This window comes from Sphaerodactylus townsendi, linkage group LG03 (assembly GCF_021028975.2).
Source record: "Sphaerodactylus townsendi isolate TG3544 linkage group LG03, MPM_Stown_v2.3, whole genome shotgun sequence".
Taxonomy (NCBI): Eukaryota; Metazoa; Chordata; class Lepidosauria; order Squamata; family Sphaerodactylidae; genus Sphaerodactylus; species Sphaerodactylus townsendi.
Window position 1 is genome coordinate 50,307,439 of NC_059427.1, and position 27,180 is coordinate 50,334,618.

Genomic DNA, 27,180 nt, shown 5'->3' on the forward strand with positions numbered 1-27,180 from the left:
ATACCTGACTGTTGTTAACAACTGGAACTTTGAAAAAGGAAACTAAATCCCTGATTTCAGCCACTCAAGAGAAAAGTCATTAGAACACATTCGATCAAGGGCCAGAATCAAAAAACCTTCAGATGATGCAACGTGCAGATTGTGCAAAGAAGCTGATGAAACTGTGTAGATCATGTCCTCTGCTGCTGCAAAAAGATCACCCAGACTGAGTACAGAGACATAACTCAGTGGCCAGGATTATCCACTGGAATTTATGCAAGAATTACAATATAAAGACAGCTAAAACTGCGGGAACATTGTCCAGGAGAAAAGTCACAGAAAATGAGAAGGTCAAAAATCCCGTGGGACTTCTCGAATCCAAACAGACAAAGCGGTTAGTAACATAATACACTGGACATGATAGTGATTATGATGTAAGAAAGTGACCATCATCAACATAGCAGTAGCCGGTGACAGCAGGGTCACTGAAAAAGCGCGCGAGAAGGTCACTAGATACCACGATTTGAAAATCGACCTTCAGCGTCTATGGCACAAACCAGGTGAAGTCGTCCCAGTGGGTAATCGGCACCCAGGGTGCCATTCCAAAAACACTAGGGCTGCGACTTTGAAACATCTTCGAATTCGACAAAATTAACACCTGCCAGATTCCGAAGGCAACCCTGTTGAGATCCTCAGACAAATACTATACTGATATACATTACAACTCTGCTAGGCCTCTGGGTGAGGTTTGAATTGTAATGAAAGGCCAACTACCAGCCAAAGAACTGGCAGCTGTGAAATCAACCATAATTTGTTCAGCAGTACAAGCAATGCAGAAAATCTATGAGCAGGATTTGCAATAAATCTGTGCCTTTTATAGAGAAAAGGATCTTTTAACAAGAGTTTGCCATGTGGTTTCACTCCTATGCTGCAAAAAAAAAGGTTGTAAAACAGTATTGAAGGGTTAAACATTTTCTTGTTAATAAGCAGTGCAGGTGTAGGCAACCTGGGAGTCTGAAAGGTGTTCAGAGAATAGGGGAGAGAGGAGCTGGAGCTGCTGTACACAGCAATAGGAGATGGGAGAATTAGCGAGGCAAACATCACATCTTGGATAAAACTCTGCTAAGGCTGAGACAGATCTTGGCCTCCGAATTATAAGTAACGCTCAACCTCTGCTAGTGGGAAATTCTGCCAATGTACGATGCCTCATTAGGATGCAGACTGAGTCTGCTTATGAATTGAGCATTATGAAAGACTTAACAGTTTCTTCTGAGAAGCAGAATTCAGTTGTGTTGTCCACCAGTCTCACTAATCTGGTGTCACTCAGAAATAATGCTTCGTCAGTTTCTGGCATGCAAAGCCCTTTACAGTAATTACCTCATTAGCTAAACTTCCTTGGCATCCCTGCTAGGCAGTCAGGCAATGGTGGGATCCAAAAATGTTAATAACAAGTTCTGATGGTGGTGGGATTCAAACAGTGGCACCGCCGCACACACGCACCTCCAGTCCCTATTGGGCAGGGAGGTTGCTTTAGTAACCCCTTCTCGGCACTCAGAAAAAATTTGTAACCACTTCTAGAGAAGTGGTGAGAACTGGTCGGATCCCACCTCTGCAGTCAGGTACATGTTAGCCTTTATTTCTCTACTACTGAAATACAGCAACTGGGCCCAAAGGAATCCACTAAGTCCATGACTCAGAACCAACAACGTTTTCAAAGGCTAACACCCCACCTGATAGATGGAGTTAACACGATTCAATTAGATCTGTTGGATCCATTGCAGTACACAATATCCTCCTCCAAGAGTTCTCTTTCCTACTTTTTCTCATAACCAGAAGCTGCTAGGCTGCCCCAACCAGGCAGTTAAGTCTTTGCCCAGACAACCCTGCAGAACTGCTTAGCAAGGCTTTCACTAACTGCTGTCCCCCAGCTCTCATTGCTTTTCAGCAGGTCAGTAAAATCCATGTGATCACGTTACTATTAGAGTTACATCTTTTACGGCTTTAATAAAAGATTGCAGATAATATGTTTGAAAGGTACTTTACAAAGTTTGTACCAATTACAGCAGATGGGTTTTTAATCACTAAGAACATAAGAACATAAGAACAAGCCAGCTGGATCAGACCAAAGTCCATCTAGTCCAGCTCTCTGCTACTCGCAGTGGCCCACCAGGTGCCTTTGGGAGCTCACTCTTAAAATCCATGAAGCCCACTAAAGAGTTTCTCTTATGACAGCAAATATTCCCTGGGACTACAAAGAAGGTCACTAGAGCCCACTCCCATTGAAATTGCCCAGCAGAATCCAACAGGGGATGATGTGTGAAGGTAAGAGCTATTCTTTCTGCTTTAGCATAGTTCCATAGTTCATTATTATAAATCGGTAGAAGTGACTGGATACCAAGCAGGGCATGGGAGAGGTCAAAAGGATTTGCTTTTGTTCTTTGCTTGTGGGGGGTTTTTTTTGTATTATTACTTATTATTTACCTGTTCAGTTTGGTAACAATATAGCTATGTCAACAGCAGCCAATGTGCTAAAGTGGTTAAAGAGTTTGAGTAGGACTATGGAGACTTGGATTCTAATCTACTAACTGTGCAATTGCATGAACAGTTACTTCAGACTCATCCCAATGTTAATTAGATCAATCTAAAGCCGCATAAAGTTGCATTGGAGGTAGCTCTGAATCAGTTGCTTTCCCTTAGATTAGCCTACATCGCAGAGTTGTTGAAGAATGGGAGGGGGATAACCAGATACACAGCCATGATATTTGTTGGAGGCAGTAGAGAAACAGTATCATGGTTAGAACATTGAACTGGAACTGTGGTGACATGAAATCAAACCTTGAGTAAATAAAAAGCCACACTTGATAGTTGACAAGTATTCTGGGACAGCCTCCTGCTGTAAGCCGGTACATAATTATTTGAAAAACTACACTGAATTAACTTCCAGTCTTTCAGCAATAAAAACAGTGTGTACTCATCAGTGGCGTACAGGGCCTAAACAGCGCCTGGGGGCATGACCGCCTCCCTGCCCCCCCCCCCCCCCCCGCCCCCCCCACCCCCTTTACAGGAGCCAGCAGGGAGGCTGGGAGAGGTCACAAGGCAGAGTCCAGCCTGCAGGGAGCCTGGGAAAGTGTGGTGCAACGGCAGGTAGCCCAGGTGGGCTCTACTGCCACAGAGCCCTGCCTTCCCCCACGTCCCTACAGGTCAATTCCGGCTCTCCCCAGGGCCTGGGGAGGGCAGAAGCTGGCGTGCAGGGAGCCCAGGAGGGGCGCCGCGGTGGAAGGCTCAGACACACACCATTTCATCATGGGGGGGGGGGGCGCCTGGCACAAAACAGCATGCACCTGGGGATACTCCATGTCCCTATAACCAGTACACCACTAGTACTCATGGGTTTACTGCTTTTACATATCATAAACTCAGCCATACAAGCCTCCATATTGGATGGCTTTTATCCCTTGGAAAACGAAGTATTGTGCCTAAAAGGTTTTGCTGGGCCATATCTGAGCAAGTCTTTGGAGAAGAGACACACAGATAAATAATCAGGATGCTCTTTATGTGACATCTGCTGTATCCAGGGCTAAGGAAAAAGATTGTGGATGAGAAGAAGAATGAGAGACTTCGACTCCAGCTGACAATGCCTGTGCCAGATTCTGAGCACACTCCTCTTGTGTTTCCTTCAACCACTTCATAAGGATCAATTTAAGCATCATTTCTAAAACCAGGTGGGCTGGCTGTGATGAATAAGTAAAATCATTAGTGTGCTGAAAATGGGGCATGTTACAAAATTTAATGTTATTTACCAATCGAGTCTCAAACTATGAGGAGCGTAAGATTATGTATTCCTGGGTATTTTGAAATGATCATTCATAACCCAGTTAGGGGTTCCTTCTGGACTTTATTGTACCAGTGGGTAATATCTAGGCATACCATCTATTATTAGGCAATTCAAAAGAAATAATTACAGGATAGCCATATCTAAAAGTCCTCTGACCCTTACCTCATCCTTGTACTTGGTGATGTAAGAGTAGATCTCGTGCAGTGCACTCATGCTGTTGAACTGGCTCAGGTGTAACCGTGACTGTTCTGCTAGGTAGGCGCTCATGTCTTGATCGCTGATTGCTCTGTGCATTTTAGCAATATCTGCATAATATCTGCAGCAAGGGAGCAGGAGATGGACAAAGATCATGTTGTTGGAAAATAAAAGAAAACATGTGACAGGAGGGTAGGAGAATCTTCTTCTAGAAGACAATCTTCCAAGAATTGCGAATTACTTGGTGACACTGATAAAGCTATTGGGTACCATGTGAGGGAAGATCAGATCCAACTCCTCTCCTCCACATCATTCTCTTCCTTTGGGTTTTATACCCAACAACTGCAGTCAGAACTTCTTCTTGTTTACTCCATCAGAGAAGATATTACTATTATTTCATCCACCAGAATTGAATGAAGTAGATTAATTAAGAAATCTGTTAAGCTAATGTGGTGGGTGCTACATGGCAGGATTCATTTCCATGTGAACCGGGTATATAGACAAAACCAAGAGGAACTGCTAGATTCTGTAGGTATCAAATCAAGGAACACTCAGAATCAGCAGAAGACCTGGGGTGCAAGGCTTTGATTCTAGAAGAGCCGCATTGCCGCTGCAAAGACTGGATGTGTGGTTGAAAATTTGATACAAGATCAGTCCACAGAGGCTGGAATAAAGCCAGGGATAGAAATATTTAAATAAGTTATAAGTAAGTATAACCACACAGTGCTGATGGGGGCCTAATTTTCTACATATTCATCTACATGAATGTTTTAGTCCATGTTGTGGAAAAATGTACATGGATCATGCCAAAAATGATTTCCTACATTGCAGTTGGAACAAAAGTGGGTATCTGCTGCAGGAGGTTCCACGGTGCTGTTCTGAGTCTCTGCTGGAATTGAGCAGAACAGCACACTTGTGCAGTAGACATCTTAGGTCCAAACTGTACATTGAACAACTTCTTACGATGTGGTACCAATGAGGGACTTGGCAAGTCGCTCAGCAGCAGCTGTGGCTTGGCTGTGGCAACACAACTACTTCAAGTGCCACAAAAGCTTGTTGATTCAGGAATGAGGGCTGTGGTGTAGGAAAAGAGCTCCTGCCCTCCCCCACTCCATTGTCCCAACTAAAAACTTCGCCTGGGAAGCATTTCTTTTATCCCTTTCATATGGGCATTCTTGATGGTGAGCAGTTTGTTTAGATTCATTTACTAATGGCTACATGCGAAGAAAACCAGTTGAACTCCAGCAACAGAAAGACAGTGCATTACCAACCAAATCATGACAAAACAGTAAAGTAAGTTTTCAGATTCCTCAGAACTTCATCGGCTTGGATGTCAGAGTACCAAAAACAAACATTGCATGGAGAGAGAAAAAAGATATTTCTGCAAGGCAAAGCTGTATGAACCAAGGTCTGTATTTCTGGTAGAGCAGAGACCAGAAAGTATTATATATTTATAGATGACATAGGCCTCTTCCTCAAGACATTACGCAGAATAATAATGTACCTTTCAATCCAGTTTCAAGCAATTGTTTGCAAGTAGATTTTTTTGCTATTCGCTCAAGACAGCTGCAAAGTGCATTGAAAGTGTGATTGAAAGTGCATTATTCTGCATGTCGCGGAAGTGGGTCATAATGCATGCTACTTGCCAGCACCAGATTTCACCAGAAGAGCTTCTGGAGACCTAAGACAAAACAAATAAAACAACATTGCAACCCACTCCAGCTCTCTATCTGGAACCTAGAGGGTCCCTTTGTGAGGTTTAAAGGCGCAAGTGGCAGATACCACATTCTTAAATCCAAGATAACAAATGGCAGTAGTAACAAAATGGAGCTTTTTTAATAGTGAAAAAGAAATTCGGTATTTCAGAATTTTTTACATTTTTAAAGATTTATTTTTGGGAGACCCTGATGGCAAAGTTAGAGATCGCGAACTTAGAAATACCTTTAGCTAGTGAATGCCATCATAAAAGCAAACAGGAGATAAAACGCTACCGGCAAAGATAACATCATTAAACATTACAATCATAGACAGTGCTGAGCCAAAGTTGTAATACCATAAAACATAGCATGGCAAAGGGGATCCAGTGTGAAGTTCATGCCTTTAATCTGCAAAAAGTGATAGGTTTATATCTTTGGCACCTCCAGTTGAGAGGATCTTTAGGTAGCAGTGGTTCTCTCACCTGGAGGGCTCTGGAGAGCTGCTGCCAGCCAGATTTGGCAATGATGAGCTAGAGGAACCAAAGAGCTGATGGTATCAGGCAGATTCACATGTACAGAAGTTATGAATGCTGGTTGTTCAGGCTAGCAATACAAAAGACAGCTTAGAGACTAAAAGGGAACAAGCAACAGCCCAGACCAAACTGCTTATTCATTGATATACAGGCACAATGTTAGCTGAATTGCTGTGCATTAGTCACTCATTAGAAGGAGTGAGGCGGGCTGTTCGCAGAAATAATTCTGAATGCAATCTCATTCACTCTCACAATCAGAAAGAGGTGCTAACGTGATCTGAATCTGAATTAAAGCTGTAGCATAGCAATGATTGTGGTTCAGATGTCATCATTATCATCTCTCAGATTACACTGAAGTGGAACAGTGCTGAGTCAGAAGCACATGACAGCTTGGCTCCTGTGAAGGTGAGCATCAACCCGCTCCCATCTCCTGTGGGAGATGCTGAGGGAGATTCCAAGGGCTTATCCAGGATAATTCCTACCAGAGGCCAGATGCTCTTGAAGTGTGGCAGAGGAAGGTGCCTATAGATGGCAGTGACAAGAATTCCATCTCAAACGAGGAACACGTCAGAGAATGGCTGACTACAGAGGGAATTGAGCCTTCCCTGCTGCTGGTCAAGCACTTAGGACCCTGAAAAGGCTTTATGTGGATGCTTCATTTTTGCCAGTCTTGCACTGAAATCTTCTTTCATCCATTTCATGACGACGGGGTGGAAGGTCAAGGCACCACACTCCTCAGTTCTCCCAGAAACATACGAATGGATTACCTCCAAATCCTGACAATCCGTACATTCTGTGGCCATCAATATGTCTTGCAATATTAAAATTCTGCTAATTCTCTTTTTGCAAAGCATCCGGCACGCAAGTGGAAGACAACTCTCTGAACAAACCTATTTAACAGCATCCCTCTCTTTTCTTAGGACTCGGGACTCCAAGAAAACCTCTCATAATTTGGCCTGCAAACAGCACAGTGGGAAGGATAAGAAGTTTGTTCCATTTTTTTTACTTTATACTTTTCTCTTAAAATTCTTTCTTTTGCTGTAGAAAAACTTTCTGATTTTGCCTGGTACATTAACAAATACATCAGCAACAAATAGATCTTCACAGGGGTTGTGTTAGCTCCAGTCTGGGGCCATTCTTTCCGCTGTGTAAACAAATTCCAGCAATAATGATTTAAACAAAAAGCGTTCAGGATAACAAGACGAGCACACTTACAGCAAAGATTTTACCCAGACACTGCAAATCACAACTGCATGGTTTTCATTATAAATAGCTGCCACCTTGACTCCATTTTCCAAAGTGGATTCTATGATGATAGTGCCTTAGCTACATGACTCACTGTTTCTAGGTTATCTTGACGGCTGGGACCTTTTAGGAAAACGTGTTAGATTCTCAGGCACAGTGGGGCCAATTTGGATCAGGACCCCAGTATTATTTATTATTTAGATTCACTATCTGCCCTTTACTACAGTCTCTCATGGTTACAATTAAAAGCCATAAGTAATAATATCCCATACAATAAAACCAATCTTAACACAACAGAACAATGTGGAACTCTAAAACTCCCACTCCAAATCCACGCCAAAAATTGGAAAGGAGTGTACAGGACATCTTTGAGGTCTCCCTATCTTCTGGGAGAAGAGAATTAGCCAAACACCCGGGTGAAGAGGTCAGTCTCTCAGCAGGCACTGAAACTCCAGGATAGTAGGCACCTGGCAAGACTCTGGTGAGAGAGCATCTCCACAAGTGTAGTGGGGCTTCTCCCCTTACCTCCCTCACCTTCAAAGTTGCAGTGGGACAGCCAGATGCCTCTCTCCCTCGATTTCCAGATTCAGGCAGGAATATATGGGTGAACGTGTTCTCTCAAGGTACCCAGGACCGAAGCCATTTAGGGCTCTTTATAGATTAATACCAGCTTTCTGAATTGGGCCTAGTAGCACATTGGAAGCCAGTGCAACTTCCTCCAAATCAAGGGCTGCGATGTGCTGCATGGGGAACCCAGACAAACCACTGCACCAGCTCAAGTTTCTGGACCATCCTAAAAGGCAGCCCCAGCACGTGAAAGTGCATTACAAAAAATCCACTCTGCAGTTATACAGGGCTTAAGTATCACCCAGATAGGTCTTTCAATCTGAAACAGCACTAGGGAGTTGCCATTTGGTCCCACTTGGGGAAACCACATGGAGCCCACATGGAGTTTAACAATCCATGTAGATTTTCTCACAGCGGTAAATAGGCAACTGACTGGGCCATAGCTTCAGAATGAGAAAATGGTGAGCTCAAGGGAGGCCTTTGGGAAGGCCTCTCTCCCCATCGTGCAAAAAATCCTGTGCATCATGAATCTTGAGAATCTAAACTTCAACTGGGGATTGCCATCTTCCAGGCAATAATGTACCATTTTACTTTGGTCCTTAATTATGAGTGAAATCTGAGAGCAATTGTTCCTCGCTGTGGGGAAAAAGATCCATTGCAAGTGATGACTAATGAGATGTGTTCGTCATTCAACTCTTAGTTGGCAGTCCTTTGTTAGAAGCTGCTGTCTATCTTTACAGAGTTCTGCAGCCAATCTACAAAAGCCACGCTGCCTCTTCTAACTGCATATTTCAAGCCAGCTTCCCACCACTGCTGAAACCACTCACCCTTTCTACCCAGCTCTTTTGTAATTGGGGATGTCCCTTTGGCATATAGTAGCTTGTTGGAGGGAGAATCTTCTCCCCAGTTTGTGCTCTCAGAGAGGTTGAGCAGGAGTCCATGAATGTCTGAGCCACCACTGATAGGCAAGCATCAGTAATACTTGTTCTCTTGTGGAATGTCAAACACAAAACTGGGAATTCTTAATCACATTCACCCAAAAACGCAGAGGTAGACTACTGGAAAGGGAAAAGAAAGGGAGAGACAGTTAGGTTGGGAAAAACAAATCGTTAGCAGCTACCAACAGAGCCAAGTCTGAACCCCAGAAAATAGGCCAGGATATCCCTCTTTACATCCCTCCAAAGAAAGCAAATAGGCCAGGATATCCCTCTTTACATCCCTCCAAAGAAAGCAATAATTAATGCTTGTGGTAACAACGTTTGGCAGCTCTTTTGACCTTCGACTTCTATCCAAAGGCAGAGTGGAAATACCAGTGAGCAAATGGGCATTTCACAGTGGAAATTACTCATAAAGCCATTTAGCAAAAAAAGCACTCAAGTTAGCCTCCTTGGGATGTACCAATACACATCAAGGATTTCTGTCATTTTGCTCTTCTGTACAAGCACTGGTGAAAGTCAGCATTCCTTGTGTTTCTGACAACTGCCATCTATGCAAAAGTATACTTCTCAAACATAAATCCCTCTCCCATCAGCCTCTCCATTTCACCTCCTAAAGGAGTAGAAGACCCTATTGTCTCTAATGGCTGCGGGTTCTAGCTGCCAAACCACTGCTAGAAGATGAGCAGGACTTCTTCCTAATCCCATTCCTTCCAGCCCACAACATGCCTCTCTTTCTTGAACAAAGCTCTAGCTCGTGCACATGCAGAAGTTTTAGTGAGGAGGCAAAATACTGGGATGGAAGAGTACACGGCAAATGGGGAATCACATTTCTGAATGCTCTCTTTATATTAAAATGCCCTGCATGTTGAACAGAGGGCAGGGCTACCGACCTTTATCTCTGATGACTTCTCCATTTGCAAAGTTTTTTTTTTTAATGGGAGGGGGATGGAGAAGTGTGTTCCCAGTGGTATATCACCTCTGGATGTCAGGGTGGTGCAGTTTATTCTACCAAATTCCTAATTCCCAACTCTTCCCACTTCATCTCCTCCTCCACCTGGCTCAAAGTTTCTACCTGATCCTCCTCTTCTGATCCTTGTTCACAAACCAGGCAACGCAGATTTATGAGGATTGCCGTTAACCACTCATGCTACCTCTCCCTCCACCCTGATATGGTCAGGGGCTGTGGCCTACTCAGCACCTTCCCTTCTCCCCAGTGGAAATCTGAGATCCTGAAAAGGGCTGGAAAGCTCAGATTGCTCTTTGAACTCCAGCTTGGAAACTGCTGTAGGCTCTGATAAAGGTCTTTAGCAACCCAGCCCCAGAATACAGATTCTTGGACATTCTGCTGTCCCAAATTTCTCACATTTCTTGGGCCTAATCCTTACTAAGAAAAGATTCCTAAATACATTTTCTCTATTTTATTAAATGTTATTATTGCATTAGGGTTTTATTAGGGTTGGAGGGAAATTGGGGTTTTAACCGCTGTTTAGTTTTAACTACAGCTGCTGTAAAGCCATCTTGAGCCACATGGATAGGCAGCAGGATACAAATTGTTTTATTTTGGTTGTTTTTATTTATTTTTTACATTTACACCCTGCCTATATACAGGATTTCTAGGCAGCCACAGCACTGAAACATCCCCTTACATAAATACATCCATTAAAAAACACAGCATACAAAAAAGTAAAACAACAACAACAACAACCCTAAATGTTAATAAATAAAGCATATAAGCTAGAACCTTTCCCCCTTATTCTAGTTTTCTAAGTGTAGAAAGAATTCTGGTGTGGAGTCCTGTTAATCTCTATCTTGTAGTTTGAAGGGGTAAGCAGCCTCAGATAGTGTTACTTTCTCAATGAGCACTTCAATACAATTCACTTAAATGTCACTGCCCCCCTCCCCCACACCTTCCGGTAATATGGGTAGAGGGTCCGGTGAGCATACTTATTTTAATTTCAAAGAAACGATCTTATGAAATTAACTCCACATATTGAATTAGCACCCTGAAATAAGTGTGAGCATTTAGTATGCAGTAGCCTTCCTTCCTGGACCTCCAGTGGAATTAGAATCCAGGCATCACTTGGAATTCACCCCCTCAAGGTCTTTCTCCCTCCCAGCAAATGCTACTTCCTTTAATATACAAAGTAGAGGATAAATTATTTCGAAGTGTCTCCATGCTACTCATATCATTCCATTTAAAAAATGTTTCTCTTTTCTGCCCCGCTAATTACTGACAGTTACTGAACTATAAAAGTAAATTTGGCTGCCATTTAACAAATGCCAGAGACGGGAATGTATGTTCTCATCCCCAAGTAATAGCGAGAGGATCTGAGCAATGAAATCATCAAGGCGGCAGAAAGGAATAGCACAGAGGGGAGAGAAATGAAAGCCCTAACTACGACAGAGCATTTACCCCCTTGCCACTACCCACTGAGGCTGCACAAATCTCCTGTGTCTCCTTCCCGATGGATAGCATGACTGATCCTGTGGCTCTCTTGGTCTACGGGCTTGTGCAAAAAAGCACACAGATGACACCGTGCTAAGCTTCACAGGTAGTAGCAAAATTGTGTTTGGATTCATACCCCGCCTTTCTCTCCTGTAAGTAGACTTAAGTTGGCTTACAAGCTCCTTTTATCTTTCTCTCCCCACAACAGACACCTTGGCGGATTCCGCACGGGTGAAAAACAGTGGTGTGAAAACAGTGAAAAATGGTTTCACACCGCTGTTTTTGGCCATGCGGAATCCGCCCTTGTGAGGTAGGTGGGGCTGAGAAAATTCTGAAGAACTGTGACTAGCCCAAGGTCACCCAGCAGGAATGCAGGAGTTGGGGAATCAAACCTCCAAATTAGAATCCATCTGCTCTTAACTACTACACCACACTGCCACAATGAGAAGAGGTACAAAGCTGAGGGTCCATGAAGAACTGCAGATGGGTAGGAACAATCCAAAAATCTCCATTCCTTTCAAGTCCTCCACCTCAGGATTTGCACTTTCATGGGGTTAAGCAGGATAATCTCCCATATCCCCCCTTTTCTTTCTCTTTAACCCACCATTCAGCTTTTCTCAACATTATTTGCTTGGGTTTTCTGCCTCCCTCAAAGCGACCTAGTTTGGGGTATTTTTTCGCTGTTTTGGTTAATCGAATAACAAAATGACACTTTTCTCTTTATCTTAAGAACCCCCTCAAGAGAGAGCTATTGCCTGTGCATGGCCCTATTGCACACCTTTCGTGTACAGGGATGGGGAAGGTCAATCTGAATGGCAGTCAGATAAGATTCTTTTCTTTGGAGACTCTCAGTTTGCATTGATGGGGATGCCTCGGCCATCCTTATTTCCTCAAAATGCCACCGGCGGTATTAAGTCAGGGAAAAAAAACGTGTCTGGAAGGGGATCACTTTTAGAACAGCTGACACCTCATTTTATGGCAATGCATTTTATGAGGCAGTACCAGCCATGGAAATTAGTGGAAACGTGGACTATGTTTAGGGAACTTCGGGTTCCCATACGATGGCGAAAGAAAAATATTGGATTGGAATGTTAATTTAAATATAGATATAAGCTTCTTTTGGAAACATGGTGCAATGCAGTGAGAAAAGCCTGGAAGGCATGTTAGGATGTTGGGACAAAGGTGACTGGAAACATCTGCTTGAAAGCAACAATTCCCCTGAAAACAATCCCCATCATTCTCTCATTTCTTTCCCCACCTACCAATTACTCTTCCAGGTATGCCTGACATCGTGGTCATTGATCTGGTGCTTATCAGCTTGTTCATCTAGGAAGTCAAACATGTACTTGATGGCCAGGGGCAAGGCACTCCCTCGGTGGGCGGTGCTGAAGATAGTCTCAAACAGGTCATCCACAAACTTCTGCAAGGTCCCCTAGACATAAAGCAGGCAGAACATTTGCTAAGTGCATATACAGACAGAGCAGCAGCAGTGTGCGCAAGGAAGCGATAAGGATCTCACAAATGTTAAAGGCAGGAAGCTCATCCTCTAAAGGAAGGGACACAGACATCATAAATGCCACAGATACCTTTACTGGGCTTAGCAGAACAGTTCAGAATGTACTGGGAAGAGGTCTTCTATGGCCCCTTTTGCACATGGTGCCACAAATAATGCATCTTTCAATCCACTTTCAATCCACTTTGCAGCTGAATTTTACTATGCGGAATAGCAAAATCCACTTGCAATCAATTGTGAAAGTGGATTGAAAGTGAACTATTCTGCATGTGCGGAAGGGGCCAACATGAACATGCCATAAGGCATATCCAATGATTCCTACTATGGGACCATGCCGCCAAGCCATCTGCAGGGAAGACTTGTATGATCGCGATTAACAGGTATGGGAATTCCCCTGAGCTGTCCTCTTTATCGTGGATAACTGGCATTTTAGGAAATTCCTCCTGAGAAACAGCCTTGAGGCGACTTATTGACTCTTTGAAGCATTTTGTCAGTCACGAGCTTTCTCACATATTTGCCCTGTAGCAAAACAAAAGCACTTTGAATCTTCGATTTCAAACAATTCGCAAATAACATACACATCAAAGGTAGGGACCTCTTTAGCCATGGGCTGGTCAAAAGTCAGTATACCATGCTGTCAGTACTATCCTTAAAAAAATTGGGTTCATCTCAAAACTCCCATATGGAGGGATAAAGAAGTGTCACTCTGATTTCCTCAACATCTGGGAAACTGGTCCCAGCCCAGGATTATCCTGCTTTATCAGACATTCTTCTGGTTCAGAGAAAAAGAAGACAGGGAGAGAGAGAGTTGGCTACAAGGCAACCCTTTCCAAGTGGAACCTGTGCTAGGTTTGCTGAAGGCTGTGAGTTCTTCCTAGGAAAGATAAACATGCAGTGCTATTATCCAACATCCCATATAGAATTATAACCACTGAAGGATGAAATGCATTAAATGAATCTAGAAATACATTCGAATGGCCAAGGTCTGTGTTCAGACTGCACTGAGTTAAACAGCAGCGACATCACAGCCAACCAGCAACAAGATAATTAATTGCTCCAGCAGATTACTACAATTTATGATTTGGTTTGGGCATAGTATCGAAGAGAGGTTCCGCTGTGCCCCTTTGCATGCCAGCTCCTGCAATTAATGTGGGATTTTTTTTTCCAGCTCTCGGAATTTGACAATATCATTTCTGTTTGCTTTTGCACAAATCTTATATTATTGACCATTTGATTTACATCAGACACTAGTGCAGCAATTGGCTAATATGTTAACGAGAAGTCCTAAGCCATTGGACTTTTTTTAAGCTCCCCTTTTTGCCTCTGCTTTGGCTGATGGCAGAGTGCTGGTAAAATGAGAGCCGCCTATCACGCGTATGGAACAATGAGCACAAGTGGAAATCAGGGGTGATTGCAGCAGCCTGAGGCTGGGATTCGTAGGTTTTGCTTCACAACAGCTAGGGATGCAAAACTAGTCTTTTGCAGCTGTTTTTTCTTGGCCAGATGTAAACAGTGCTTTGCTTTAGGTAGGTGAAGAGATGAAAGGAGTGTGCCCAGGACACTTCCAGCATATCCTGAGCTGCCAGAAGGACCTGAGGGCATCCTACAACTGGTTCAGGGTCACGCTCTCAGCACCCCAAGGGAGTTTCCTTTGGATGCTGTACATCAGGGGGTGAGGGTGGAGAGAGAGAGAATGATAATGAACGGTCTGATTATGATCACCAGTCATCTAGGAAAAGATTTCAGTTTGAGTTTTTTGCAGATTCCTGCCTGGTTACTTGAAAGGTTCAGAACAAAGCTAGAAATTCTAAAGTTTGCCAGCTAGGGGTTTGCTTTTATTATCATCGAGCCCAAAGCCAGTGGTTCTCTAACCTTCCTAATGCTGTGACCTCTTCAATAAGTTGAAGTTCCTCATGTTGTGGTGACCCCCCAACCCCTCAACATTTACCCATTTTACAGATGGAGAAACACTGATGCAGAGAGTCTTAGGGCTTAACTCCTGTGAAAGGGTTGGGTCGTTCGACTCCCCCAAAGGGGTCCCACCCCCCCGGTTGGAGAGAAACCACTGGATCTAAAGCATGACACAGAGTTGGGGCTTGCTCCACAGAATTGTAAGCTGGACCATTATGGGAAGACAGTGGTAGCTGGCCATGGCCCTGCTGAATCACCCGTGGCCCAAGTCACAGTAAATTCCCTCCTGCCTGCTTCTTCTGGTTTCCGATTATTGTTTAGAGTGCAGAAATTGGTGGCAGGAGGATTCCTGGGACAGGGAGGAAAGTAAATGGAGGTTGATATTCCTTCCTGAGACCTCCAGCAGTGGTGTTTCCTCAGAGTTGCTGGGTTGGAACAGGGGCAGAGTGCTTTGTCATTTTTTTTCCCCGCCTCTCTGTGACACATGTTGGGGGGAAGGGCCTCTTGGATAGAGTTGTGAGGCTCCTGTCTCTGGAGACAGAAGACCTAGTGAAGCTAAAGCAAACCCTACACAAATCGCTGCATATAAATTTAATTCTTCTTTTGTTGTTTTATTAAATCCCCTTGGCTTCGCAAGTGGATCTCTGTACTCTTCAATCACCTAGAATATAGCAAACTTTCCTCTCAGCAGCAAATCCTAAAGCTGCCATTAAGCACTTGCTATCCAAATAACATCGTAACTGACAGGGAAAGCTTTGTATCACCAGAAACAAGCAGCGTTCTGCAGTGTGGGGTCCTTTGTCATCAAAGAAGGGGCCTGTCACATTGACGCCAGAGATACAATTTTTGTTTGCATATGTCCATGTGGAGTGCAGGAGCAACCGTATTGAAGAGGGATTGTGGGAAGAAGAATTGATCTTGTCCGGCGAAGATTAGTTGCATGCAGATGAAGTTCCTAATCTGTTTTCCTCACAGAGTCCTCTTCCTGCACCTTTGTAACAGCCTGCACAAGAAAACCAGAAAAACTTTTAGGGTGAAGAAGCTTCCCTAGGCATGGAGACAGGGCAAACCTTCACCTTGAGGTGCATTCTGCTTCATGCTGGGGTTTGGGGAAGGAGAGTGGAAATGCCAACATCTAGCTCAGTAAAATCAAGGAGAGCTTCACCTTTAGTTTTACAATACAACCACCAATGATCAGGAATCTGTCCCCGTGCTCCACCCCGCATTACAGAATCTTTCCCAGACATTGATGAACTTTCTTCTAAGTATGGGTCTGGGTACTGCTTTTAACACTATGAGGAACATGGGGAGTTTTTTTTCTATTTCTTACCATAACTATAACAATTTGGAACGTTTTAATAGGGACAACCCACAAGAGAAACTGTTTGTGTTGCTTAAAAATAACTTCAATTTGATATCACTGAAATCCCAACATTTAATTATTTTATGCATACAGAGAGAGTGGGCGGGGGTGGGGGGGGAGAAAGACAGAAAATCATTTTCTTCAAGGCAGAAAATACCATGAGTGGCTGATGTTGACGGCAGAATCGCAGGGATCAGTTTCTGTACTGCAGCACAGATTGTGATGGGTTCTGCAACCTATTATAACTATTGGGTAGGTATTAATCCAAAGGAGGGTCAAAACGTGTTCATAACAAATAATATATTATCCTTTGTATATTCTTTGTAAGATTTACAATACAGAAAACAGTGATCAGGCAGGAATCTCTACTTCTGCCCCAAGCCTGAAACACACCTAGGAAGTCTGTCCTTCTGTCTGATTTACCTTGGTGGCTAGCAGTCGGGTCAAGTAGATTTCTGAGACTTCATCTTGAGCTGCCCTCGCATCACCTTCTCAAGCTTGATCCATGTGATCATGATTTTTCACCAGATGCCACAACTTGGTGCCGCTCTCCAGGTCAGGGGTGATCATGGGAGTCCGGGAACGGAGACTATCTGGGCTGCTGGCTGTCCGGAGCATACTCTCTGTGAGGAAACCACATGCGATGGGAACCACCTCTCCCTCCTTTGCCTGACTTTGACCATAACCAAGTCCCTCCCTCTACTTCTGAAGTTGGTCTGGAACAATGCCTTCCGCCATATCTTGGCTGAGTATATGTCACATGTTGGACTGCACTCTAGAATCTGCCAATCAGAGTTAATAAACTGAATGGTTTTCTGATACCCCAGGAGTTTTCTGGGCTGTGTGGCCGTGGTCTGGTGGATCTTGTTCCTAACATTTTGCCTGCATCTGTGGCTGGCATCTTCAGAGGTGTATCACAGAGGGAAGTCTGAAGATGCCAGCCACAGATGCAGGAAAAAGTTAGGAACAAGATCCACCAGACCACAGCCACACAGCCTGGAAAACCCACCAGAGCCAGTTCAATCCGGCCGTGAAAGCCTTCGACAATACATTGAATGGTTTTCATTGGCCCTTTGGCTGCCGGTAGATGGAAGGTGAGCTGAACTGCTTATAACTAAGCCTTGCCAAATTGCCCATGTCATTGTTATAGTTCACTCAAACTAAATTAGTTATGCATTCTCTCATTACAAACAACACCTGCTAGTTTTAAGTTTGGGGATTAATAAGACCACAGGGCAGTATGGGCAATGCCATGGTCTTCACTGTGTCCTCCTACACGGCATCAGCCTGGTATGCCTGTCGTTTCTGCAACTTTCAGTGACATGCACAAACCCTCCTCTGCTTGTTTTTACTGACTGTGCTTCTCTTCTAAAAGGACACGGGAAGAGATTGCCTTCATCAAACACAGTCTGTATTTAAATCCCTTTTAAAGCCAGGCATCCCTACTAACTGTGAAACGTGCCATTTCCCCCACCCCAAGCCACGTTGGAAGGAAAGTCAAGGATACAAGAGAACATTTTCTCTAATTTGAATTAGTTCAGACCACAGGTCTCAAAATACTCTAAAATGCTTCCTAACCCTATATCTATTTTGCAATATGGTAGCTTTTAAATAATTCATCGTTCCTCTTAAGGGGCTTGTGGCTGATTTGCTATAATATATATATAGTGTGCTTTATTTCAATCAACTTTGCACTGGCAAGATTACCTTATTTGCCAATGACTCAAATGAGGAGAACTTAATGCAAAAGTACACATTTTGTAAGGGTAATTAATCAGAACAAAGCTAGCTATCATGTAGCTGCATGAGACTTTTAACCAGCAACATAATACCTAAAACGGAAGCCAAGAAACCTTAGCTCGGCTGATACAGGGAACACCAGAAGGGGCATAAATGAAAAAGTCAAGTATTTCTCTTGTCTTCCTTCATCTGATCCCTCTACTCCACACTCTCCTGGAATCTGTGGACAGAAAGCAGGTAATGTGAGGTGCTCCTTCCCCACTCCAACTACATCTAATACTACAGTGACTTTAAAAGGCGGGAGGAGTTGGAAATATTGTAGGCCGAATTCTGCTTGGGCACCAATGCTACACAGGAGCCATCTGTCACCTACAGGGAACATCATCAAGAACAAAACTGAAATCACTTTTGAGATTCGGTAACCTCTGGTCAGCCATCCCAACTGTCTCTTTGGAAAGCAAGGTGAGATGAAATCACATATTGTATGGGGTCAATGTCTCTAGGATCCCTGCAACAGAATTACAATGCTGGAGAGCATGTATTATCACCTGTGAACGATTTGACCTCATTAGACTTCTCCAGGTAAAACCAATTTATTCCAAAGGCCTGTTTGCAGCTTTCTGAACTCATACTGTTACTCCTTCAGTGCCTCGTACTCCCCATCCCATTTTCTTAAGACATTTCTTCCAGAACTCACATACAGTGCAGTGCTCTCTCAAAAGTTGAAGAATACTGTACTACTTCTTTGTATGGGAAGGTACATGGGGCTAACTGCCATGTGCTCAGAGCAGAGGAGGAGGGGCCCTGGCAGACAGACCTCTTTTTTTCTCAGAGAGGATACCCAAATTCAAGAAATCTGATGAATGTCTCAAGTTCTGATCCATTGGGAAAGAGCCATTCCTATTCCCCAGGCCTGTTCAATACAGTTACACCTAATGGGGAAGTGAGCATTGGCTCTCCCTCGGAGGCAAGCCTGACAGTGAACTCTTTCCCTCTTCTTTTTCATCTGCTTCGTTTTCTTAAACTGTTTATTTCTGTCCACAATATCTGCCAGACTTGCTCCTTCACACTCCTGTGACAGAGGCTGGATTCAGAAAAAAAAATGATGTGGACGATGATATGGGAAATTCTGTGAGAACCCACCACGATTATGGCATTCTTTGTACTCGTTTTCCATTGAGCAAAAAGCAAAACTTGAACATTCAAATGATCAAGAATTTCTTTAAAGTTTTTTTAAAAGAACAACTTTTTTTAATTTTTGCTTTATTTTTAAAGCCCTCTTACTTTTGCTGTTTTTTGAGCCGCTTTGTACAAAGAATCCCCACCAAATTTATTTGGATGCATATATAAAACCATGCCCTTTTATTATGGAGCAATGATTGTAGTGTTATTGTAATTCAGTGCAAGTAACAGTGCTTAAAACGACAACTATCTTCCACTGAAAATGTGGGGGGAAACCACTAGTGTTTTGTTCGTGGCTCTAAAGTATCTTTACAGTGTGGTGAGATAATTAACTTGCAGAATCTTGAACCTGTGCCAAAGGGGCACAAATGGCCCCTGTTCTCAGATTTGGCAAAACGGGCTGGATAGATACATTTCCTTAGCTTTAAAGAACAAGAAACCCATCCAACTGCTTGCACTGCCCACTCTCAATATGGAAGGGCACATCATATCTTGGGAAAACATTCACCTATAAATATTAAACTAGATCACTAAGATAAAAGTTTCTCTTTGGGAGATCCCATGTATCCCACATCCAGTCCAAGCTCGCTACCAGATCTAAGAAACAGGAAAAGGAAGTTTTGAAGGAGTCTCGGTTACGGAAAGTGTTGTTTCCCCCAGATTTTGTAGCCTTCACTAGCGTACTCACATTTACATGCCTCTTCTTGAGAGAATAAGTATTTTATTTGAGCGCATCTAATTCAGTGGTTCTCAACCTTAAAATTGGGACCCCTTTAGGAGTCGAATCACCCTTTCACAGGTTTCTGCCTAAGACTCTCTGCATCAGTGTTCTCCATCTGTAAAATGGATAAATGTTAGGGTTGGGGGTCACCACAACATGAGGAACTGTATCAAAGGGTCACGGCATTAGGAAGGTTGAGAACCACTACATTTAATCAAAATGTAAGATTTTCTTAGGATTAATAACTCCATAGTTATCAGATTTGGTAAATACTACAAACATACAAATATATCCCTCACCCTAAATCTAACCTATCACTCCACCCTCAACTCTGAAGCAACAAAAACAAATAACCATCAAGTGACTGCCTGTAAATCCCAACTTTCACAGTGTATATAGAAAGCATCCAAGCTAAGTAAACCTTACACTAAAATGCCAACTTTCTTCTTGCCACATCTCTATGGATAAACCCAGTGGGCAACCACACCTGGTAATGGGCAAGGGTGTTTGAGCCTTTTCCAGTCAATAGTTTCCATCTTGGTGGTTACATCTTTCATCCTGTAGTATTATCCGAGCTATCCTGTCCTCCTGCCACTCTGTAACTGGCTGGAAGAGAAGGGGTATTGGGTCACTGGGGATCAGGTTTCACTTTGGACAGATCACAGAATGAAAGGCATGGAGAAGCACGTGAATGTGGCGCGGCACAAACAATTTTTTTAGTTTCACACACCCTAATTTTAAACCCCTAGATGTCTTGTATAACAGTGATTATGCTGAGAAGATTGACCATAGGCTTGGATATAATATAACTGATGCATCATTTCTGTGCTCCAATTTGGGGATCTTATCAATCTTGGATAATTTACAGTTCTGCTTCTCAGCTCAGTCTGGTGAATCCCAAAGCAAATAGAAAACATCCCCACCCCACTGAATCTTGTTCCCTCCTCTATATTGTAAATTGTGAAGCATTAAATGCTGAGCTAGATTTCAATTCAAAGACACATGAAGAATGCTCCTCCTCTTAAGGGAGACTGAAGAATGATCTTGTTTTAAAATCTAGGGATATATCAATGGCAGAATCTGTTTTAGTATAAAGAACTCTGCTTTAGTGTTGCTGATCGTGAACTCTGGTCCCAGAAACCTGGATCCCTAGATACGTGACTTAAGAGTACCCAAGGATTCTGCCACAGAGCTGGCTGCTGAATTTATCATGCATTTAATATCTTGAACTGCCTTATTTATTCAGTTTTTTTTTTCTTCAAAAATAACATCCACTGTCCCACGTGCTATTAGTTAATGAGACAGGTGCCATAATCTCCACAACCACAACTTTTAAAGATAAAATAAAAGAAGTTAAAATATATACAAAATGGTATATTTTCACCACAAATTAGTTAAAAAAAATGACTATAAAAATGCTAAAATAAGTCATGATAGAAACCAACCATCAGCAACAGGGCAGTAGGGGACCCCTTGTAGAAAAAGAACAGTGTGGATTTATATCCCCCCCTTCTCTCCTGTAGGAGACTCGAAAGGGGCTTGTAATCTCCTGTTCCTTTCCCCCTTACAACCAACACCCTGTGAGGTAGGTGGGGCTGAGAGAGCTCAGAAGAACTGTGACTAGGCCCAAGGTCACCCAGCTGGCGTGGTGCGGGAATGCACAGGCTAATCTGAATTCCCCCCAGATAAGCCTCCACAGCTCAAGCGGCAGAGCCGGGGAATCAAACCCGTTTCCTCCAGGATTAGAATGCACCTGCTCTTAACCACTGCACCACTGCTGCTCTCTCACTGATACAAACAAATCCTAAATCAAATAACGTGGGAAAACGAAATATTTTGCACTTTGGAACCTAAAACTATGCAATTCTAAACAGGTCTCAATTCAAAGCAGACTATTTCATAATTAGGGTCAGCACTGTAAAGGGTTTATTCATCCTTGTCACTCTACACCCCCCCCACCTACCTGTTTCCCAGTAGTCTGGGAACACAGAGCAATCGTTTTCAAAGAACTTTAAATGCTAAATAGACTTTTAGGGGAACAAGCAGTTTTTTAAATACCCTACTCCCAACCCATTTAGAACTTTAACGGTAACAGCCAGTACTCTGAATGTGCTGTCCATAGATGCAAATCCTGATGTGTTTCCAGTAGTTTGCACCGGTCAGCCAATCTTGATGCAGTGCTCTGAACCAGCTGAGTGTTCCAAACAAGCTTCAAAGGCAGCCTCCCACAGTTAACCCTAATGGTTCCATCAAACAGTATGCTAACAACATGATGGAAGTGTACTGGATATTGCATCTCCTTCCCCTCATGGGGCATGGCATATATCTCAGGGCCCCTGATATTTTGTTTGTGAGAGTGGACTCCACATGAGCACATCTCCACCTGATGGTTACAACTATCGATAGATATAACTATCGACCATTATCAATAAAATGGAAATGGAAGGTCATTTGTAATATCATCAACTGAATTCAGCCTGCCTGTCCACTGACCAAACAGGAAGCAATTCCTGCCCCTGCAGCCCACCCAGATCCATGTCTCCTGCTTTGGGTCTCATGCGTGCAGGGGGACTCCCCTTGCACACAGCATCCAGAAGTTTCTCTTTCACTTGTGTGATGGTATCGCAGTTCAGGACTTTGACTGGGATCCTTAGGGGCATTTTCTACTCTCAGGGTTCACACAGTCTGTGAGTCTACACAAAAAGAAGCAAGTAAATATATCTGTGAGAAGAAATGGGCCACACAAAACTAAGGATTAAATAGCAGGGAGGGGGGCACAGAAAGTGATGAAAGAGGGGAGCAAGCAGCATTCCAACAGTCTTCAAAAAATCAGCCTCATCTCCCTGACCAGTAGATGTACCATCTCTTTGGGAATACAAAGGTGCATAGTGGAACCTTCTCATTCCAACAGCATCCTGGTTGGCCACTGTGTGAAACAGGACACTGGAGTGTTCATTGGTCAGATCCAACAGGGCTCTTATGTTCTTATCTACTTTGCCTGAGATGACGCTCAAGCCAGGCAAATGGTTCCAATCTTCCAAAACAATAAATATACAAATTCCCTGGGTTAGATCAGATCAGGGGTCTGTCTAGGCTCAGTCATGGCTCCAAATAGTTGCTAGCCATACACTGTGGGAAAATTCACAGGCAATGCACAATGTTATAACCATGCAGCATACTTTGGCCCACAATGTCCATAAAATGAAAGGCACATTGATGTAGTCACAGAGGGTTCATTTAATTCATATAGTGGGTAATATTCATTATAACAAAGAAACATTAGTATGGTCCCAGAAATAATTCCTAAAGAATGGGACATAGGGTGGGGTTTCCAACTGGATTATACACAGAGAAGGCACACAATGGCTAAAGGGTGGACAGCATATATGTGTGTACAGTGTATGTAGTGGTTAGGAGTATCAGACTAGGGATCTGGGAGACCCATTGTCCAGAGATGGTCCTGACTTGCCTCCTCGGGATGTCCCCACACCATCAAGAACCACTGACCCTTCACCCCACCCCACCGCTTCTAAGCCCCCATTCCACAGCTCTTGGGGTCTAGAGAGGGAGCCCCTGTGTTGCCCAGAGTTGCCTCCTCATGCACCATTAATGGCTTCCAGGCTCCAGCCAAGAAGCCCCTAGTCTGCCCAGGGTTGCCTCCTCATGTTCCATGGCTCCCTGGGACAGCTGGGAAGTCCCTTTTGCCATCCAGAGTCGCTTCCAACATCCCTTGGGCCCTGGGAGTAGTGGCCCTGCTGCCTTCCCTCAACCCTCCATCCTGGTTTTCTAGGGGGTACTAATCAGGCAGAGCAAATCTGGTAAAGCACTGGGGGAACCAAGCAAACACAGGGTAGCCAGGGTGGGAGAAGTGGCAACAAGCTCCCACTATCTTCCATGGCAGGAAGGGTAGAGGGTTCCAAGTGGAGGTGGGAGCCCAGGCAGGGGGGACAGCCTATGCAGCCCAGGGTCAAAGAAAGAAGTTGGGCTCAGTCAAGGTCCAGAGGCCCTGGTTGGAGTGGGATGGGGGCCAAGGGGCAGGACCACCCCTATAAGAAGAAGGGGGAGGGCCCATTAGGAAGCTATTGGCTGGCAACCATGCAGCACTTGGGAACTTGCTAGGCCACAAGGGAGAGACAGTCAGTGTGTCCTCTTCTTCCCCACTTCTGAGTAAGCGCCCAAGGCTAGTGGGGTGCTGGAGACTACAGCTCCTGGAGAGAAGTCTCCACCAAAGGGGGACACAACACCCATGTGCAAATCCCCACTTTGTCATGGAAGCTCCTCTGCCAGTGACTTCCTTTGACCCATCTAATCTTTCTAAGCCTAATCTACCCACAGTGATAAGTTGAGAAGTTAAATGTGGGAGAAGGAGAGAATGCAGTGAGCCACTCTAGAGACCCAAGCAACTGGGGTGAAATCATGGGGCATAAAATGAAGCTAAATTGGCTGCCCAGTTACTTCATTATGTTCTCCTTCCCAAGTAAGAGGAGGCTGGACTTATCATCTTTCAGGGACGCTTTCAGTTATCTTGAATTGCTTAGGGGGTTGGACGAGATGGTCTCAGGTAGGCCCCTTCCAACTTTTTAATTCTAAGATTCTCATGATAAATAAACAAATATTCATTTGAAAAGTTATTTCAAATTCAAAAGCCTCTCCTAAGAATACAGAGGGTATCACTGCTGTGAGTTGTTTGGCAAAAATGCTATTTTAATCCATTTTCAACTTCCATTCCTGACTTACTATGCTATCCCTCTCCCTCCCTCCACCCAGCTCCAGTCCAGGTGCGTGAGACACCAACCCTGTTAAACAGCTATGCTTAGGGGATCCTGGCATAAGAACCAGTCCTTTGCTGAGGCTCCCACTTGCACTAACCAGCATTTTGTAGTCAATTTGTTGGACGGATGAGTTTGTCTTCACTTAGGGAATAGCGGGCTTCTCCTGTGATAGCGTCAATGGGCTCCCCTTCTCCATCTGCTGTTTGATGGCACAGTAAAGCATAAACAGAGGTTCACCTGCACACTCCTAGAGTAGAGAGGGGAAGCAAGCAATAAGAAAGAACATTAGGTGTAACATCAAACAGTCCATTTCGAGTGAACAACAGGATACCTAGAAGAAATGGGAAATGAGAGTAGGCTGTTCTGTTTCAGAATCAAACTTGAATCCAAGACTGTATTTAATAAACAGACTCTCTGGCTTACAACAATATCCATTTTGGAAAACATTTTATGGGGTGGGGGGGATGGTTCCATTGCATACACAGAAGTGGACCGCTCTTGTCACAAGATCAAGATTTGGCCTGTGATTACAGTCTTTATTGCCTTTGGAACTTGCCCAGTTTGCTTTGGTACAGATACCATTTAATATTTACCTCTAAGTCCCTCTGAAAAAACCCTCTTCCCTATATGTACTGTATGATTCATAAACAAATTGTTTCCAGCTTTTCATCTATGCCCCCCTCCCTTGAACTCTGCGTCATCTATTATTAACAATAATATATCTTAAAGCAGTGTAGCAAGAAAGCGCGAAGAATCACATGTGGAAATTGATACATTCTGGCATTACATGAAGATCCCTTATCTTCTTTTCTACAGACTAAGCTTACCCAAGTGGCAGAAGAAGACACTTAAGGCATTGTGGTGTGGAGCCCACAGGAGAACGACCTGACAGGGAAAAGCACTCCAACCGCCTACCTCCAGCTAACTGTCTTTCAGTAAGAATCTGGACTGGAGTTGCTAGAGGATTTTCCACAAATAACCAGTAGTTCAATCCTTTGTTTTCAATCTTACCCACTGCTGGATCAAACTAATGTCACACATCCTAGGATATAGGAAAGATTGAAAGACCACCACTCAACTAAAGATTTCCTAGAAGTGGCTTTTACATTAAAAAAAACCCCAACTCATCCAACGAGAAAACAGCAACCAATTGATGTAAAAAATAATGGCCAGTTTCTGAAGGCTGACACCCATCCCACTCCAAACTCATGCAGAATCAACCCTAATCCCTGTGTGAATTAAAAAGGCTTAACTAGGATGGATTAAAATGGAAAATACTGTAGGAGCAACCATAAACCCATCTAGTCTGGTAAAGTCTGGTGTTCTCAGTGCCGCTTGCTCTCAGAAAAAAATGGTATTTTAGCATTGCAGCCTATGATATCTAATGGGCGAAAGTGCAGGGAGGGAGTGCCATAGGTGAGGTGTCACTGCAGAAAATACCATGTCTCTTTAGTAACTACCCATTTAGTTCTGGTGGGAGCTTCTAGAGAAGCACCTCTGGAAAAAAAATTATTGGAAGGGCACACCACAGGGTCATTTAAGAACTCCAGTCTGATCACTGTTTAGGGCCTTTTAGGCCTGAAAAGGGTTAGAAGACAATTATACAGTATTCACTCAGCTCTTCATTTTGGACATCCATCAGAATGAAGTTCAAAGACAAGTTGGACACCATCTGCAATCCCCTGACACTTAGCCCAATAATTGCCCTCTATGAAGTTCTTCCCTGAAAAAACGTAAAATGCTAAGTCAAGCTATTAGCTTCTACAGTACCCTACAGCAACAAGGTCCCCAAGTCAATCATTAGACATATGAGTCGTAAATTTCCCATTAGTTCCTTTGCATTAACTGCCTGGTTAATTTCTTTGAGTGTCCCCTAACATAGCCAAGTTATGCAAAAAGCAAAAGGACACACATACTCAGCCCCCTGTACTACACAAGAGACAGCACAATCCAGCACTATTGTGCAACATGCTATTACACCCTATGTTCAGAATTTCTAGAACAACAACAAAAAAGTGCTCAATCCCAAATATGGGGTGCTACCCAATATATGTACCTGTGGAAGGCTTTCTATGGATGGAATCAACCTGCTGTTGTGAGTTTTCCCGGGCTGTGTGGCTATGAGTTCAGTAGTCTTTGCTCTTTATATCTCATCCGCATCTATGGATGGTATATTCAGAAGTATTACTCAGAGGCATGTCACAGTATGGTGTGTTAGAAACACATTCTACTGTGACATGCCTCTCAAAGACCCCAGCCATAGATGCGGGTGGCATGTATGGAGCAAAAAATCTCGTGGACGGTGGTCCAACTCCAGCTAGACCGAGGTGTTTTGCGCTGCTGGTGCTGTTGGACCCTCACCATAGCTGCCTAATACAGTAGATCACGACCTCCTGGTCATCCGCCATCCACGAGATCGGAGTTCGTGGGACAGTCTTGGAATGGCTGTCCCCATTTCTAAGGACCAGGGATGGCAGGTGGCGTCGGGGGGAGAGGAGAAGAAGAAGAAGAAGAAGAAGAAGAAGAAGAAGAAGAAGAAGAAG

The 27,180-nt window shown here is 43.7% G+C and overlaps 1 protein-coding gene and 1 pseudogene across 1 annotated transcript in view; one reads left to right on the forward strand and one right to left on the reverse strand.

Moving 5' to 3' along the window:
• The window catches only part of LOC125429127, a 158,240-nt pseudogene that overhangs the window by 94,330 nt on the left and 36,730 nt on the right, over positions 1 to 27,180 (forward strand).
• PLXNA1 (plexin A1) overlaps positions 1 to 27,180 on the reverse strand; it is a 515,790-nt gene that overhangs the window by 15,981 nt on the left and 472,629 nt on the right. Inside the window, 18 exon segments of the mRNA XM_048489929.1 lie at positions 3,977 to 4,130; positions 5,514 to 5,528; positions 8,897 to 8,913; positions 8,916 to 8,966; positions 8,969 to 9,058; positions 9,061 to 9,106; positions 12,698 to 12,867; positions 16,646 to 16,841; positions 16,877 to 16,891; positions 18,246 to 18,331; positions 20,353 to 20,373; positions 20,375 to 20,416; positions 20,418 to 20,461; positions 22,393 to 22,516; positions 22,519 to 22,550; positions 24,731 to 24,758; positions 24,760 to 24,819; positions 24,822 to 24,884. Of these exon segments, the coding sequence (XP_048345886.1) occupies positions 3,977 to 4,130; positions 5,514 to 5,528; positions 8,897 to 8,913; positions 8,916 to 8,966; positions 8,969 to 9,058; positions 9,061 to 9,106; positions 12,698 to 12,867; positions 16,646 to 16,841; positions 16,877 to 16,891; positions 18,246 to 18,331; positions 20,353 to 20,373; positions 20,375 to 20,416; positions 20,418 to 20,461; positions 22,393 to 22,516; positions 22,519 to 22,550; positions 24,731 to 24,758; positions 24,760 to 24,819; positions 24,822 to 24,884 (1,254 nt within the window).